The 18,937-nt window shown below is 42.5% G+C and overlaps 1 protein-coding gene across 1 annotated transcript in view; it reads left to right on the top strand.

The window, feature by feature from the left end:
* Positions 1-18,937, top strand: part of DNTT (DNA nucleotidylexotransferase) — a 463,694-nt gene that overhangs the window by 291,364 nt on the left and 153,393 nt on the right. Inside the window, exon 8 of the mRNA XM_077258544.1 lies at positions 14,014-14,116. Within this exon, the coding sequence (XP_077114659.1) occupies positions 14,014-14,116 (103 nt within the window). The remainder of the gene's footprint in view (positions 1-14,013; positions 14,117-18,937) is intronic.

The raw sequence follows: 18,937 nt of genomic DNA, 5'->3' as shown, positions 1-18,937 counted from the left end.
ACTGAATCAGCAGTAATATCAACAGAACGTTAAAAAACAAACTCCGTAATCTATTTTAGGAATTTTTCAGACAGAAAACCTGCATGTCCTCAAACTGCGGCTTCATTATATCATTTGCTGATTTAGCAGTTATAAATTAACAAAAAGAAATTGGACAAAAAGTGCTTCTTAAAGTGCCGACGTCACCGGAGAGCTGCAATCTACATTGGGGCGTCTACCCAGTGGTCCGGAAGACAACAAGAGCTGCCGATAATACTTGTTTTACAACTTACTGACTAGTAGGTGCCGCTAAATTGGATGGTTGGACGGTCCAGTGGCTCTCCTTTAATTTCAATTTGAAATATTTTATCACTTTAAGGGGCCTTTCCCACCATTATTTTTTTCTCTGACCCTGATTGTGTCATCTCTGTAATATGACAATACTGCTTACATTATTAAAATTGCTATGATATGATTGTGTATATATCTCAGTACCATAATATCACTGTTCATTATTCCTGTGCTGTGACATCATTGTGAAAATTATCTCTGAACTGTGATATAACTGTTTCTATTATCCATATACTATGATATCACCATATTTATTATATCTGTATAGTGACATCACTATGTTTATTATCACTGTTATATGATATCCCTGTTTAGTTTCTCTGTACTCTGACATCACTATGTCCATTATCTCTGTACTCTGACATCACTGTGTATATTATCCTTGTTTATTATCCTTGTACTGTGACATCACTATGTCTATTATCCCTATACTGTGACATCACTGTGTTTATTATCCCTGTACTATGATATCACTGTGTGTATTATCCCTGTACTACGACACCACTGTGTGCATTATCCCTGTACTATGACATCACTGTGTTTATTATCCCTGTACAGTGACGTCATTGTTCCTACCTCAATACTGTGACATCACAGTTTTTATTATATCTGTATTATTACATCACTAATCTATGTATATTATCGCTGTTATTATTACCCTTGTAATGTGACATCACTGTTTATCATCACTGTTCTATGACATCACTGTGTTCATTATCCCTATACTGTGACATCACTATGTTTATTATCCTTTACTATGATATCACTGTGTTTATTATCCCTGTACTGTGATGTCATTGTTCCTACCTCTATACTATGACATCACAGCTTTTATTATATCTGTATTATTACATCACTGTGTATATTATCCCTGCACTGTCTGTGACACTATTGTGTTTGTATCTCTAAACTGTCTCTATTAAACTTTATCAGCATGCACAAGAGACAAATCTAGCATGCCAAAACCACCGCAAAAAAAACACATCAAAAACGCAAGAAAAACACACAAAAAAACAAGGAAACATGCTTTTTTTTCTACAGCTTCTTTCCTGTCAATAGATCAGATTTTTCTGCAGAAAAAAAGGGCTGAAAAAATGTCTAGTGTGAACATACCCTTACAGTGCCATGCATTTCACTGTTGTGCTGAAAATCATCTTTTATTAATATACAAATCAGGCTTGTTGGGTGTATCAGTTCCCTTGCAGTCCATGGCTCCTCTGTGCTGTTTACCAGTTTGCCCTGTCCTAAGCTTCTTGATTGACGGTGTAGACTATGGCTCTCCTGAATGGCATCACCTCTGCTTTCCACTGTCAATCAAGAAAAAAGACGCGGTGACATTGGGGAGAAGCGAAGAGGAGCCATAGGCCAGGGTCACACTTGCATGGGCAATGTGAGAAACTCGCGCATCAATACCTGGCACTGCCGCAGGCACTCGGGACCAGGGCATGCGGCTGCATAGAAATAGATGTAGCCGCAAGCTCCTGTCCCAAGTGCCGGCGGCAGTGCCAGGTATTGATGCGTGAGTTTCTTGCATTGCATACGCACGTGTGACCCCGGCCATAGACTGCAAGTGCCCATGTACGCCCACCAGTGCACTTGTAACCCTAATTTTCATATCAATACATTTTCTGTCAGCACAGTTGCACCTCTGATGATGTCGTGACAGGCATCCTTCATAATGTTTTACACAACCCTTGCACAGGGATGATGTTACTGACAGGTTCCCACTAAACTCTTCTAGGGATTGATGTAATTCAATAGGCTGTGCCCCACTTACTCAATGGCGTCCTTTAAGTTACTGATGATACTTTTCACCTACTTACCTCTTTTTTCCCCTACAGTTGTGGCCTAAAGTATTTACACCCCTGCAATTCTGTCAGATAATACTCAGTTTCTTCCTCAGTTTACAGGAGAAAAAAGAGGCATTCAAAGAAAAGAACACGGTCCCTACAGTCAAACATGGCAGAGGTTCCCTGATGTTTTGGGGTTGCTTTGCTGCCTCTGGCACTGGACTGCTTGACTGTGTGCATGGCATTATGAAGTCTGAAGACTACCAACAAATTTTGCAGCATAATGTAGGGCCCAGTGTGAGAAAGCTGGGTCTCCCTCAGAGGTCATGGGTCTTCCAGCAGGACAATGACCCAAAACACACATCAAAAGCACTAGAAAATGGTTTGAGAGAAAGCACTGGAGACTTCTAAGGTGGCCAGCAATGAGTCCAGACCTGAATCCCATAGAACATCTGTGGAGAGATCTAAAAATGGCAATTTGGAGAAGGCACCCTTCAAATATCAGGGACCTGGAGCAGTTTGCCAAAGAAGAATGGTCTAAAATTCCAGCAGAGCATTGTAAGAAACTCATTGATGGTTACCGGAAGCGGTTGGTCGCAGTTATTTTGGCTAAAGGTTGTGCAACCAAGTATTAAGCTCAGGGTGCCAATACTTTTATCTGGCCCATTTTTGGAGTTTTGTGTGAAATGATCAATGTTTTGCTTTTTGCTTCATTCTCTCTTGTGTTTTTTCATTTAATACAAATTAAAAGAAGATAATACCAAATAATTTGTGTTTGCAATCATTTTCAGGAAGAAACTGAGTATTATCTGACAGAATTGCAGGGGTGTCAATACTTGTGGCCACAACTGTATCCTAAGTCATTCTACCATTATTGAGATTAGGCAGCTTCATGGGAATTATTTATTACAAAATTGATGATATTTTTGATATTGTGTCTATGGTAAGCCAAGTTTCTATACGGTAAAAGTTATTTGCTACCAGCTCATACCATTCATGTAGCCGTTTAAAAGAAAAAAAATAGAAAAGCTTTTATGTGACAAATTTTCCATTTTTTAAACAATTTTCCATTTGTTAAAAAATAATTATCCCTTACATGCCTATTGTTAATTGCAGTTCTGTGGTTTTTCTTATGCTCCAGTAATGATAACTCTGGTCTAACTGAGATAATATTAGAATTTTGGCTGGAAATGTAATAATAGGTTTGGGGATAATTTGCGCGTGCTTTAATGGTGGTCAACCTTAGCTAACAAATGCGTTATACCCGTATTTAACTATTGTATTCATGTTCTTTACGCATGAGACCTTACTCACAGTAAATTATTAAAGGGAACATTTTCTGGAAAAAAAGAGAACATAAAAATAATATCACATGTGAAATTAAACTTTTGTTTCTGCCTTTCATTATACCGATGATTCTTACTTTTTTGTGTAAATTAGTAGACTATGTGAATATATTAAGTTATATGTAGGAAATCAGTATCTTACTATCTTCTAGTACTTTTTATTTCACTTTTGCCTTTTGCAGGATTTTCATAAATGTTCAGAATTCCCCTTAGGCTTTTTTTTATGTGTTTTTGTATGCAAATTTGCTACGTTTTTGGTGAAAAAAACCTGATGAAGTTGAATGAGATTTATTTTTATGCACTAAACTTTATCAGCATGTACAAGAGACAAATGTACCCTGACAAAAAGGCAGTAAAAAAACAGCAAAACTGCTGCAAACTCTGCTTTTTGAGGTTGCTTCTTTAATGCCGAGAGCACGGGGAAAAAAAAAACGCTGCAAAAACGCAACGTCTGATCATAGCCTCAATCTTCAACAATCCATCTAGAGTAATATATTGAATGAAAACTGGACCGGAGGGGGATGAAGCTGCAGTTTATTAGGATCGGTGTGTGTAGGGCTGTATTTTTCGCAAAGAGGAGCAACAAGACAGTCATGTACTGTAATTGTACCGAATTCATCCTCAACTAATCTATCTAGAATCATATAGTGAATAAAAAACAGAGGAGCGGGACGCAGCTGGGCCTATTGGACTCCAAAGTGCTCATATATTGTTCTGTTTTTCTTACACAGGGGCCATTTTCTATCAGTGTCCGCTCTTGGTCAGGAATGATGTCGATTGTGCATGTTTGATTATGGATTGCTGATTGTATTGTTTTCACTGAGATAAGCTGCCGACCAATGTGTCTGCCGGTGGCTTTGTCATAGAGACCACAGGAGCGATCGGCCAAATGAGCGCTCCTGTTTAAGGGAGTGTCGGCTGAGATGGCTGTCAGCCAAACGATCGCCCAAGGCATCGTTTGGCTAACAGCCATCTAAAATATATAGAACAAATAGAAAAAAGAATCCAGCTTCCAAAAATATCAAAATTTATTGAAGATAAAATCCAAACTCCAAAGACATGGTTCACAGGAGAGAGAGTAGCAGCAGGCTAGCTGTAGAAAATACAGTGAGGAGCCACACAAGAGGCTCAGTAGCCACCAACTAATGTTAATCCTTTGCCTTTAGAAAGAATGTGTATATCCTCCATATATTATCAAACAGACATTTGTTTAGAAAACGGTAAATGAGATCTATTTTACATGCACATCACGATTGGAAATAATTGTACATGTGAAAAAAAAAATCTCACAAACCGGCTTCTGACAGAAATAGCAAATTCTAATTATTTTCAGATGGTACTGGAGCAAATGATCTGCACTGGAGTGAATCTGATTTGAAAATGGGCATCTAAAGGCGATGATGCTGATCGCTGTCGCAGATGAAGCACATGTTTTTAAGAAAAATAAGCATCCTCCTCCACCCAGGAATTTATTTTCAGGCATGATAACAATGTTTTCTGATGCCATAATCTCTTACTCACTAATTGCCTTAAAGCAATCAATTAAAAATATCATGATTCCCTTATTGTTTTCTTATTTTTTTTTTTTGCTTCTGCATTATTTCGTTTAATAAAGCCTTTGTTACTATCACTGCTGGAGAGATAATCAACATTGTATTATTCTGCCATAGTTTGATTTTCAATTATTCTGAATTAAACATGCTCATGGAAAGTAGTATATTCTTAAAAAATAAGTAACTGGGTCTCCTTTTTGATTTTGAGATAAATATTTTTTTTTTATTGTGCAATCCAAAACAAAAATTAGTTTAAACAACTTCTACACCTTTTAAAGAAGGACCAAACACCCTCTCTGAGGACTTTTAAGTATTGATGTACTGTATGGTGTGTTTTATTTCCTGTAATTTTACATCCACTGTGTTCTGCTGCAATTGGTTAGCCTAGGACAGGGTTAATAAATAGTGCCAAACCCGGTTGAGAAGCTTTAGGAGGGCACCTATGAAGCTAGTTTCTTGTTGTTAGGCAGTTGATGAATAGCTTGTCATGCCAATAACTTGCACACTTTCTCAGTGCCATAATACTCACTGCGGTATCTGCTCTGCTCCATCCAGTGTCAGGCCATTGAGCTGAACTGCCTCTGCAGCACTTCCAGCTCTGCTGCATTCCCCTGTTACTCTGTTATTGGAGAGTCTCCACCTGGCTACAGGGAGGAGTGGCCAGACTCTGCAGGAATTTAACCCACTGTGTCCTGCAGAGTTTTCCTTCCCTGGCATATCCCCAACCAGCATTCTTGTTTTAACTTTCCTGTTACTGACCCAGCTTGTTTATTTGTTTTTACTGACCTCTCCACTCCTGACCTGTGCTTCGTATTCTGAATCTGTGATGCTACCCCAACCTCAGACTTCCTGACCATGTCTCTGTTTATTCCCTCTGTGCTTCATGGCTGTGGCTCTGACCCTTGGTTAGCTGCTGCAGGTCTGGCACAGCCCTGGAGTGGTATCTGGTGGATACCATAACGGCCCAAGCCTACCCTCATTATCAGAAGCTCTAGTGATGAGCAGGTAGCTACTTAGTTACACCCCTTTAAGGTAACCCCAGCCAGTGGCGCAGTGGGTCCACACCTACTGTCATCCCATAGCTATTGGAGAGATAAGAAGTATTGTTGAGTAATAGAAGAGCGACAGAAGATTTAAAGGGATAGCAAGTTCTACAACAACTGACTACTTATACGGCTGGAGTGCAGAGATCAGAGGAGTAATAAGAAAGTTATTTTCACCTACAGTCAGTACCAGCTATAGCAAAAACAGAGGGGATGGAGGCATAATTCACCTAGGGAGCTAGAAGGAGTTGGCTACTTAAAGGCAACAAGTAAACTGGTCAAAGAGGAGTAAGCAACAAACCCCCAGATAGCACACACTCAGTCGAACTGAAAATGGGTGCTTTGGAACCGCAAAACAAACCTCGCCATAGCTGGACCCTTACACGTCAATAATGGACCTTGATCAGATGGACTGCAAAAGATGTCTTTACTAAGTGTAGTAGGTGTCAAAAGGGAAAAGTCATCTGTGAAATGTAACTGTTTGTTGGTGAATTACACCCATGGGATGCAGGAGTGCACCTATCCAGTGTTATATGGAATGGAAAACTATTCTGGGACTCAAGCTCCAGGAGTGATGTGTATTCCAAAATTATATTCTTAAAGGAATTATTCAATTTTTAGAAAATCTTGCTCTCTGTTCCCAGTTTGCTATAAAAATAAATAGAGATATATATACATGGAGCTAACTGATGGATTCACTGTTAACTCATTCTGCAATCTACTATGTACTATGATACATAGAGGATGTATAAGCCACATTGTCCAACATTTTGAATGAAACCCTATTGCAAAAATTCTTTATAACCAAAAATATACAGTATGTGTTAAAGTAGAAAAAAATGCCCCCAAAGGTGCTTAATCGTTATATAATAAAAACAAAGTTTTGCAGCTGTGTTTACTGTCAGCAAGGCCTCAAGCGTTTGTGTTTCATGTACATGGTCTTTCTGATAGAACAAGTACCATTATAGACTATTTGCATATTCACATTTACTCTCAGAGCCATGATCTGTTTTGACCTTATTGGGCAACAAATGCTTTCATTTAAGTGAATGGTTTTTGCAAAAAAAAGAAAAGAAACAAAAATGATGGCACTAGGATGCCATTCATGCCTCATCTGCTTTTTACTGTTTAATGGGTGGGAGAAGCCTGGATGTTTTTTTGCATACTACAATAATAGATGTCTCACTGATGGTAGAAGCCTAACACATGGAACAAAAGTGGATGAAAATTGAATCTAGCACATTGATCAAAAACATCTGTTTTTTTTTTCGGATATGCAAAAAGAACCAAAAAACTGATTTTTGAGACAAGTCTAACTGAGCTCTTTTGACATCAGTTTAGTCAATTCTCTGCACTCTGAGTTTCAAACTATGGTTCTGCCAAACTATAAAAGAAACCTACAAATGTGACTGTATGAGCAGAGGAGGAAAATGCCAACTTCTGAATAGGAACAACTATGTTTCCATTCATTAACAGCCAGTACAAGTCATCGATAGAGTGATGAATTGAGATATATTAAATACTAAGCTGGGTAATTATTTAGTAACACATTTTATAACGGGGCTAAAGAATGTTGCTATGTAGATAATTTGGTTATAGAATGTTTCGCCCCCAGCAGTTCGCCCCAGGTACATTTCGGCCACGCACATTTCATCCCCAGCATTTGGCCCCCAGGATGATACCGTATTTTTCGGACTATAAGACGCACCGGACTATAAGGCGCACCCAGGTTTTAGAGGTGGAAAATAGGGAAAAAAAATATTTGAAGCAAAAAAATGTGGTAAAATATTTAATAACATAAATAACATACTATTATATGTGGTGTTATTACATATAATAGTATGTTATTATGTTGGAAGCTGCAGGACCAGTGTGGTGTCTGTACAGTACTATATGAAGCTGCTGGAGGGTGAGTATAAGAATGGGGGCACAGGGCTGATATTGAAAGCACCACTCCAGCACTGCAAAATAGCACTGGAGTGCTGCTTTAAAATCCCATGGGAGAACTATATCTCCCAGCATGTCCTGCAGATCCTATGACATGCTGGGAGTTATAGTTCACCACAGGAGTGGCAGAGTGCTTTATTGTGTATTGTAAAGACTAACCTCTTAATTGTGGCAGCCTGCCAGCCTGTGGTGAGGTAAAAGCATCCCATGACTGCACACACAGAGCCCTCCCTCTTGTTGCCTCTCCACAGCACAGGTTTTGAGGAAGCCTGCAGATTCTAGTGGAGAGCCTGAAGGACCTGTGATGATGTCAAGAAGAGGGAGGGCTCTGAGCTGCCATGTGATGCTCCAGCCCGCCCACTCCTGACATCACACAGGTCCTGTTTGTGCACAGCACTCGGCATCCAGGCATGGCAGGCAGGTATACAGCGATCTCCTCTCCGCTTTGGCCCCTGCTGCTGCTGCCTCCTCCCCAGGACACACAAATCTCCCTAGCTGCTGCAGCAATCAGCGCTGAGGAAGCCATGCGTGTCCCTGCTTAAGTCCAGTATTCATTTGCTGCTCCCGGCTCACCACTCAGCTGATCGGTGGGCGGGGAGCCGCTAATGAATATTCACTGCACTTAATCATCGGGACCACATGGTTTTCCCAGCGCTGATTCCGGGCAGCAGGGACATCCTGAAGTGGGATAACAGTGCGATCCCACTCACTGCTGCCCCCCTCCCCACATGCTACATCCCTACCATAAGACGCACCCACACTTTCCTCCCAAATTTGGAGGAAAAAAAGTGTGTCTTATGGTCTGAAAAATACGGTACTTACCTGTTGCAGCTGCAGCTCCTTGGGTCACGGAGTGCAGTGTAGCGGTTCCCCGTGGCGTCAGATGGAAATAGTTGATTTAACATGTCACAAAAGTGCAGCTCTCTGTACAGTACTTTTGTGATATGTGGATTGATGACTGACGGGAATTCATGAACCACAAGGACAAACTGGCAAAACATCCAAACACAAAATTCTGGGGGCAAAACAGGGTACAAGGACGAAATGTACCCGGGGCAAACTGCTGGGGGCAAACTGCTGGCGGCGAACTGCTGGGGGCGAAACATCCAAATCCCAGATCATTTCATATTTTATTTTCTACAGAGGCATAATGTGAAGCTCATAGGTCCCATAAAAAAATCTCAAATTGGGTCCAAAATGATCTCACATTATTTATAGTTTTGGTCTGATCACTAGGGTTGAGCGACCTTTACTTATATAGGATCGGGTCGGGTTTCACGAAACCCGACTTTTTCAAAAGTCGGGTCGAGTGAAATCGGCCGATCCTATAAAAAAGTCAAGGTCGGGGTCGGCCGAAACTCGAAACCCAATGCAGTGCATTGGGTTTCCAATGGTTCCCAGGGTCTGAAGGAGCGGAAACTCTCCTTCAGGCCCTGGGATCCATATTTAAGTGTAAAATAAAGAATTAAAATAAAAAATATCGCTATACTTACACTCTGACGGGCCCTGGTACTAACCGGGAACCTTCCTTCCTTAGAATCAGCCTTCCAAGACCTTGCGGTGACGTCGCGGTGACGTCGCGGCTTGTGATTGGTCGCGCGGCCCCCATGTGACCGCTCGCGTGACCAATCACAAGCCGCGACGTCACCGTGATGTCACCGAAGGCCCTGGAAGGGCTGATTCTTAGGAAGGAAGGCTGCCGGAACGAAGCCGAGTGTGAGTATATTCCTATTAGGTATATACTCACCCTCGGACACGCCCTGCTTCTTTCCGGCAGCCTTCCTTCCTAAGAATCAGCCCTTCCAGGACCTTCGGTGACGTCACCGAAGGTCCTGGAAGGGCTGATTCTTAGGAAGGAAGGCTGCTGGAACGAAGCCGAGGGTGAGTATATTCCTATTAGGTATATACTCACCCTCGGACATGCCCTGCTTCTTTCCGACAGCCTTCCTTCCTAAGAATCAGCCCTTCCAGGGCCTTCGGTGACGTCACGGTGACGTCGCGGCTTGTGATTGGTCGCGCGAGCGGTCACATGGGGGCCGCGCGACCAATCACAAGCCGCGACGTCACCGCGACGTCACCGCAAGGTCCTGGAAGGCTGATTCTAAGGAAGGAAGGTTCCCGGTTAGTACCAGGGCCAGTCAGAGGGTAAGTATGGCGATATTTTTTATTTTAATTCTTTATTTTACACTTAAATCTGAATTCCGATACCAATTCCCGATATCTTAAACATATCGGGAATCGGTATCGGAATTCCGATTCCAGATTCAGAAGATCGCCGACCTCATGGCCGACCCCACACAGGGGTCGGGTCGGGTTTCATGAAACCCGACTTTGCCAAAAGTCGGCGACTTCTGAAAATTGCTGACCCGTTTCGCTCAACCCTACTGATCACATAGGGCAGCAATGGGACCTTTTGGCTTTCACCAGTTTCCCGGGCCCTGGGGTGATGGTGACCTCTGTACCCCCCTCAAGAGCTTATAGAGAAATTTGGGAAATCCATAGCTTTGCTTATATGGCGCTAGTAATTCCAAAGCACTTTACAGACATTATTATCAGGGTCACCATTGGGCTCACAATCTACATTGCCTATCAGTATGTCTTGGGAGTGTGAGAGGAAACCGGAGAACCTGAAAAAAACCCACATAAATACGGGGAGAACATACAAACTCCTTGCAGATGTTGCCATTGATGAGCGTCGACCTCAGGACACCAGTGCTCCAAGGATACACTGCTAACCACTGAGCTACTGGGCTGATCATGATGACTCAGTGGTTCAAATTGTAACCCCATTGGGGAAAGTCATTGAACAGCCCATCAGGATCACATTGTAATGGCCCAATGGGGGTGTCAGAGCGTCCCCAGTCTAAATATTTACAAGTCATTGTCATTCCTCCACATGGCATCTAAGGGATTAAACTTTTTTGTTTCAGAGCTAGCTCCAATCATGGCAGTTAGAGGTGGGTGTCTGTTGTGTAAAATGACCGACACCTGCTGGGTATGAAGGGAACCCAGCTTGTGTGCGTGCTCCATATTAATCCTCCTGACTGTGAGAAATGGGTGGCAGGGGGCAAAGACATTCTGCTTTGGGTTTCCGAATGTTCACGGTCTGCCATTTGTGGGACACCTCAGCTCCCTCAGATGTACAGTACATTAGTTCTAAATTATATTCCCAGGTTGAGAAATTTATTTGTATTTATTTTTTATCTTGTCTGCATTTTCAGTGATTATTGCTTATTTCTCAATCTGTTTTATGTGACTCCGCTTTGATGCAAGAAACAAAAACTGTGTAGGAGGAAAACTGTGAAACACAATATACTAATTATTTACAACTAATCATTACACATTTCAATGTGCTAAATATTCTCATGTTTCTAACAGCGTCGGCATTGAATGTACTTCTGGAGGGCAAATACACAGACTGCTGAGCTTAATCATGGCTGGGGTATAAGATGAGTCAGCCAGATTCAGCCCTCTTGTTATGCCCACAGGGCGTGAAGATGTATCGTGGACTCACTAGACCACTGATGGTGCAGTGGTAGCTGTATACCCGATACACAAGAGACAGGAGAATGAGCTTCATAAAACCAAAGATATTTATTAAAGGAAGTTTAATAAAAAGGAAAAAGGTGCCTGAGGGGAGAACCCTCTGGACCACGACACTGTACCACGTAGTGGAGCAACGGGCAAGGTATACCCCTATACAGGGATTCCCCGTCACAACACCACGAGGCCTTAATGCCGCGAATCCCGGACCAGAGAGACAACCCATACAAACCAGATAGCAGAGACTGTAGAATACTGGCTCTGTCGGTGGAGAGAATCCCGGGAGTTCCGTGTAATCCTGGAAAGACTGATCCAGGAGGTAGTGGTATCTGGATAGATGCCAGAGGAATCCAGGATAGGGAACTGCCAGCAGAGGATTCTGTGGAGACAGAGATATTATAGTCCAAAGCCACAGACTTCCAATCGCAAAGCACAGCAGAGTGTGGCCTGAGCAGGAGGCAACGATCCTTAGAATGAACACGTTGCCCAGGCACCTCCCTTAAGGGGAGGATGCCTTTTATGCACAGGCACAGAGCATCACAGCACAGACAGCCCTAATAGAGAACAGGTGCCCTGCTGCTTTAAGTATGTGCAGGAAGCAGGGCTGCGTGATAGACACTGATCTCCCTGTCCTTGAGAGACTGGGCCCGCGGCTGAAGGCATGACACCTCTGTTCCATTGTATCTTTGGGGGAACTATATACTGTCACCCAACTTTTGAAGACTGCACATTATCAATGCTTAATGCTACCTTCCATATTCTCCTCCCTTTTGGGCTTTCGGCAACTTAGTCCACTATAAGGTTCTATTCCACATTAAGGGGTCCATGTTCTTCACTAATTAGAAGCCCATTTGACTACAGAAGATCCTGGTGATTCAGGATATTATACACCCAAGACAAAGGGTAAAAGTGGCAGGAACACGAAAAACATAAGATGTGGATTCTTCTATTGATGTTTTCTTAATTTTTTATGTTATGTATAGTGTTGAGCGATACCGTCCGATACTTGAAAGTATCGGTATCGGAAAGTATCGGCCGATACCGGCAAAGTATCGGATCCAATCCGATACCGATACCCGATACCAATACAAGTCAATGGGACTCAAGTATCGGACGGTATTCCTGATGGTTCCCAGGGTCTGAAGGAGAGGAAACTCTCCTTCAGGCCCTGGGATCCATATAAATGTGTAAAAGAAAGAATTAAAATAAAAAATATCGCTATACTCACCTGTCCGACGCAGCCTGGACCTCAGCGAGGGAACCGGCAGCGTTGTTTGTTTAAAATTCGCGCTTTTACTTGCTTACGTGAAGTCCCGGCTTGTGATTGGTCAGGGCGACCATGTTGCCAGGACGCGGACCAATCACAGCAAGCCGTGACGAAATTACGTCACGGCTTGCTGTGATTGGTCCGCGTCCCGGCAACATGGCCGCCATTAACCAATCACAAGCCGGGACGTCACGGGAGGCTGGACACGCGCCCATTTTAAAAAGCGCGCGTGTCCAGCCTCCAGTGACGTCCCGGCTTATGATTGGTCACGGCGCCATGTTGCCGGGACGCGGACCAATCACAGCAAGCCGTGACGAAATTACGTCACGGCTTGCTGTGATTGGTCCGCGTCCCGGCAACATGGCCGCCATTAACCAATCACAAGCCGTGACGTCACGGGAGGCTGGACACGCGCGCTTTTTAAAATGGGCGCGTGTCCAGCCTCCCGTGACGTCCCGGCTTGTGATTGGTTGCGCCGCGGTCAACCAATCACAAGCCGGGAGGCTGGACACGCGCGCATTTCAAAATTTTAAAATGGGCGCCTGTCCAGCCTCCCGGCTTGTGATTGGTTGATCGCGGCGCAACCAATCACAAGCCGGGACGTCACGGGAGGCTGGACACGCGCCCATTTTAAAATGCGCGCGTGTCCAGCCTCCCGTGACGTCACGGCTTGTGATTGGTTGCGTCTCCCATGTGACTGCGACGCAACCAATCACAACGCCGGAACGTAATTTTAAAATCCTGAAGGACCTGAAATTACGTCACGGCTTGCTGTGATTGGTTGCGTCCCGGTCACATGGGCGGCACGCAACCAATCACAAGCCGGGACTCACGTAAAGGAAAGAAAAGCGCAAATTTTAAACAAAGAACGCTGCCGCTTCCCTCGGTAAGGTGCAGGCTGCGTCGGAGAGGTGAGTATAGCAATATTTTTTATTTTAATTCTCTCTTTTACACATTTTTACATTAATGTTGTTTCGATACCGATACCCGATATCACAAAAATATCGGATCTCGGTATCGGAATTCCGATACAGCAAGTATCGGCCGATACCCGATACTTGCAGTATCGGAATGCTCAACACTAGTTATGTATGAAATAGATGGGAACATACTCACGGCACAAAGCAGACATGATGAAATGTGGGGAACGTACAAAAATCTGTGACCAAGAAATATTTTTCCTTAAATCAACAGGGGTAAAGATGTTGGACACGATGTGGATATCTTAATTACATGTCCCAGAAGTGGAGTCGAAAGAAATATTTTGCACAACACCATTAATGTACTAAAAAATCAGGTAAAACATTCTACTGAGTATAAACAAAGGTCTCATATCTATCTATCTATCTATCTATCTATCTATCTATCTATCTATCTATCTATCTATCTATCTATCTATCTATCTATCTCATACCTATCATCTAACTATTATCTATCTATCTATCTCATATATATCTATTTTCTATCTATCATCTATCTGTCTATTATCTATGTATCTACACTCCCTGAGAGAAATTATGTCGCTTATCCATGTTACGTAAATAAAGGCTTATAACCTGACGTTAAATTCATCCATTGGTTGTATAAATTATTCTTTTGAAAGCTGATACCCTCCAAAATGTGGTTTAGGTTAAGAAAATAAATTGGCATCAATGCAGAAATATTGATCAGTTAATGGACACAGAATGGTTAGATTTTGTTAAGGCAAATGTTTTGTCGCCTGGTCACATAATGCACCCAATCCTAGTTTACATCCATTCCTCACCTGTGCTCAGTAAATGATCGTTAATTAGTGTGTGTGTATAAAAAGAAACTCAGCACCCCAGACCTTCACTTGAACTGCAACTTGAGCTCTGACAACATGCCAAAAATCCACCCTGCGACCAAATCCTCGATTATCAAGAGGTTGAAGACCAGATCCACTGCAGAGGTGTCTGGCACATTTAACCCCTTCACCCCCAAGGGTGGTTTGCACGTTAATGACCGGGCCAATTTTTACAATTCTGACCACTGTCCCTTTAGGAGGTTATAACTCTGGAACGCTTCAACGGATCTTGGCGATTCTGACATTGTTTTCTTGTGACATATTGTACTTCATGATAGTGGTAAAATTTCTTCGATATAACTTGCGTTTATTTGTGAAAAAAACGGAAATTTGGCGAAAATTTTGAAAATTTTGCAATTTTCCAACTTTGAATTTTTATGCCCTTAAATCACAGACATATGTCACGCAAAATACTTAATAAGTAACATTTCCCACATGTCTACTTTACATCAGCACAATTTTGGAACCAAAATTTTTTTTTGTTAGGGAGTTATAAGGGTTAAAAGTTGACCAGAAATTTCTCATTTTTACAACACCATTTTTTTTTAGGGACCACATCTCATTTGAAGTCATTTTGAGGGGTCTGTATGATAGAAAATACCCAAGTGTGACACCATTCTAAAAGCTGCACCCCTCAAGGTGCTCAAAACCACACTCAAGAAGTTTATTAACCCTTCAGGTGTTTCACAGGAATTTTTGGAATGTTTAAATAAAAATGAACATTTAATTTTTTTTCACACAAAATTTATTTCAGCTCCAATTTGTTTTATTTTACCAAGGGTAACAGGAGAAAATAGACTGCAAAAGTTGTTGTACAATTTGTCCTGAGTACGCTGATACCCCATATGTGGGTGTAAACCATTGTTTGGGCGCATGGCAGAGCTTGGAAGGGAAGGAGCGCCATTTGACTTTTCAATGCAAAATTGACTGGAATTGAGATGGGACGCCATGTTGCGTTTGGAGAGCCCCTGATGTGCCTAAACATTGAAACCCCCTACAAGTGACACCATTTTGGAAAGTAGACCCCCTAAGGAACTTATCTAGATGTGTGGTGAGCACTTTGACCCACCAAGTGCTTCACAGAAGTTTATAATGCAGAGCCGTAAAAATAAAAAATCATATTTTTTCACAAAAATGATCTTTTCGCCCCCAATTTTTTATTTTCCCAATGGTAAGAGAAGAAATTGGTCCCCAAAAAATGTTGTGCAATTTGTCCTGAGTACGCAGATACCCCATATGTTGGGGTAAACCACTGTTTGGGCGCATGGCAGAGCTTGGAAGGGAAGGAGCGCCATTTGACTTTTCAATGCAAAATTGACTGGAATTGAGATGGGACGCCATGTTGCGTTTGGAGAGCCCCTGATGTGCCTAAACATTGAAACCCCCTACAAGTGACACCATTTTGGAAAGTAGACCCCCTAAGGAACTTATCTAGATGTGTGGTGAGCACTTTGACCCACCAAGTGCTTCACAGAAGTTTATAATGCAGAGCCGTAAAAATAAAAAATCATATTTTTTCACAAAAATGATCTTTTCGCCCCCAATTTTTTATTTTCCCAAGGGTAAGAGAAGAAATTGGTCCCCAAAAAATGTTGTGCAATTTGTCCTGAGTACGCAGATACCCCATATGTTGGGGTAAACCACTGTTTGGGCGCATGGCAGAGCTCGGAAGTGAAGGAGCGCCATTTGACTTTTCAATGCAAAATTGACTGGAATTGAGATGGGACGCCATGTTGCGTTTGGAGAGCCCCTGATGTGCCTAAACATTGAAACCTCCTACAAGTGACACCATTTTGGAAAGTAGACCCCCTAAGGAACTTATCTAGATGTGTGGTGAGCACTTTGACCCACCAAGTGCTTCACAGAAGTTTATAATGCAGAGCCGTAAAAATAAAAAATCATATTTTTTCACAAAAATGATCTTTTCGCCCCCAATTTTTTATTTTCCCAAGGGTAAGAGAAGAAATTGGTCCCCAATAAACGTTGTGCAATTTGTCCTGAGTACGCAGATACCCCATATGTTGGGGTAAACCACTGTTTGGGCGCATGGCAGAGCTTGGAAGGGAAGGAGCGCCATTTGACTTTTCAATGCAAAATTGACTGGAATTGAGATGGGACGCCATGTTGCGTTTGGAGAGCCCCTGATGTGCCTAAACATTGAAACCCCCCACAAATGACACCATTTTGGAAATTAGACCCCCTAAGGAACTTATCTAGATGTGTTTTGAGAGCTTTGCACCCCCAAGTGTTTCACTACAGATTATAACGCAGAGCCGTGAAAATAAAAATTCTTTTTTTTTTTTCACAAAAATGATTTTTTAGCCCCCAGCTTTTGTATTTTTACAAGAGTAACAGAATAAACTGGACCCCAAAAGTTGTTGTCCAATTTGTCCTGAGTACGCTGATACCCCATATATGGAGGGTAACCACTGTTTGGGCGCATGACAGAGCTCGGAAGGGAAGGAGCGCCATTTGGAATGCAGACTTAAATGGATTGGTCTGCAGGCGTCACGTTGCATTTGCAGAGCCCCTGATGTACCCAAACAGTACAAACCCCCCACAAGTGACCCCATATTGGAAACTAGACCTCCCAAGGAACTTATCTAGATGTGTTGTGAGAACTTTGAACCCCCAAGTGTTTCACTACAGTTTGTAACGCAAAGCCGTGAAAATAAAAATTCTTTTTTTTTTCACAAAAATGATTTTTTAGCCCCCAGCTTTGTATTTTTACAAGGGTAACAGAATAAATTGGACCCTAAAAGTTGTTTTCCAATTTGTCCTGAGTACGCTGATACCCCCTATGTGGGGGGTAACCACTGTTTGGGCACATGACAGAGCTCGGAAGGGAAGGAGCGCCATTTGGAATGCAGACTTAAATGGATTGGTCTGCAGGCGTCACGTTGCATTTGCAGAGCCCCTGATGTACCCAAACAGTACAAACCCCCCACAAGTGACCCCATATTGGAAACTAGACCTCCCAAGGAACTTATCTAGATGTGTTGTGAGAACTTTGAACCCCCAAGTGTTTCACTACAGTTTGTAACGCAAAGCCGTGAAAATAAAAATTCTTTTTTTTTTCACAAAAATGATTTTTTAGCCCCCAGCTTTGTATTTTTACAAGGGTAACAGAATAAATTGGACCCTAAAAGTTGTTTTCCAATTTGTCCTGAGTACGCTGATACCCCCTATGTGGGGGGTAACCACTGTTTGGGCACATGACAGAGCTCGGAAGGGAAGGAGCGCCATTTGGAATGCAGACTTAAATGGATTGGTCTGCAGGCGTCACGTTGCATTTGCAGAGCCCCTGATGTACCCAAACAGTACAAACCCCCCACAAGTGACCCCATATTGGAAACTAGACCTCCCAAGGAACTTATCTAGATGTGTTGTGAGAACTTTGAACCCCCAAGTGTTTCACTACAGTTTGTAACGCAAAGCCGTGAAAATAAAAATTCTTTTTTTTTTCACAAAAATGATTTTTTAGCCCCCAGCTTTGTATTTTTACAAGGGTAACAGAATAAATTGGACCCTAAAAGTTGTTTTCCAATTTGTCCTGAGTACGCTGATACCCCCTATGTGGGGGGTAACCACTGTTTGGGCACATGACAGAGCTCGGAAGGGAAGGAGCGCCATTTGGAATGCAGACTTAAATGGATTGGTCTGCAGGCGTCACGTTGCATTTGCAGAGCCCCTGATGTACCCAAACAGTACAAACCCCCCACAAGTGACCCCATATTGGAAACTAGACCTCCCAAGGAACTTATCTAGATGTGTTGTGAGAACTTTGAACCCCCAAGTGTTTCACTACAGTTTACAACGCAGAGCCGTGAAAATAAAACATATTTTTTTCCCACAAAAATGATTTTTAGCCCCCCAAATTTTTATTTTCCTAAGGATAACAAGAGAACTTGGACCCCAGAAGTTGTTGTTCAATTTGTCCCGAGTACGCTGATAACCCATATGTTGGGATAAACCCCTTTTTGGACGCACGGGAGAGCTCGGAAGGGAAGGAGCACTGTTTTACTTTTTCAACGCAGAATTGGCTGGAATTGAGATCGGACGCCATGTCGCGTTTGGAGAGCCCCTGATGTGCCTGAACAGTGGAAACTCCCCAATTCTACCTGAAACCCTAACCCAAACACACCCCTAACCCTAATCCCAACGGTAACCCTAACCCTACCCCTAACCTCACCTCTAACCGTTTAATGAACATTTTCTGACAGTCATAAGTGCCACGTATTTAAGTGCCACGTATTTAAGTGCCACATATTTAAGTGCCACATATTTAAGTGC

This window comes from Ranitomeya variabilis, chromosome 4, assembly GCF_051348905.1.
Source record: "Ranitomeya variabilis isolate aRanVar5 chromosome 4, aRanVar5.hap1, whole genome shotgun sequence".
Classification (NCBI taxonomy): domain Eukaryota; kingdom Metazoa; phylum Chordata; class Amphibia; order Anura; family Dendrobatidae; genus Ranitomeya; species Ranitomeya variabilis.
This window is presented reverse-complemented; position numbering and strand designations above follow the sequence as displayed.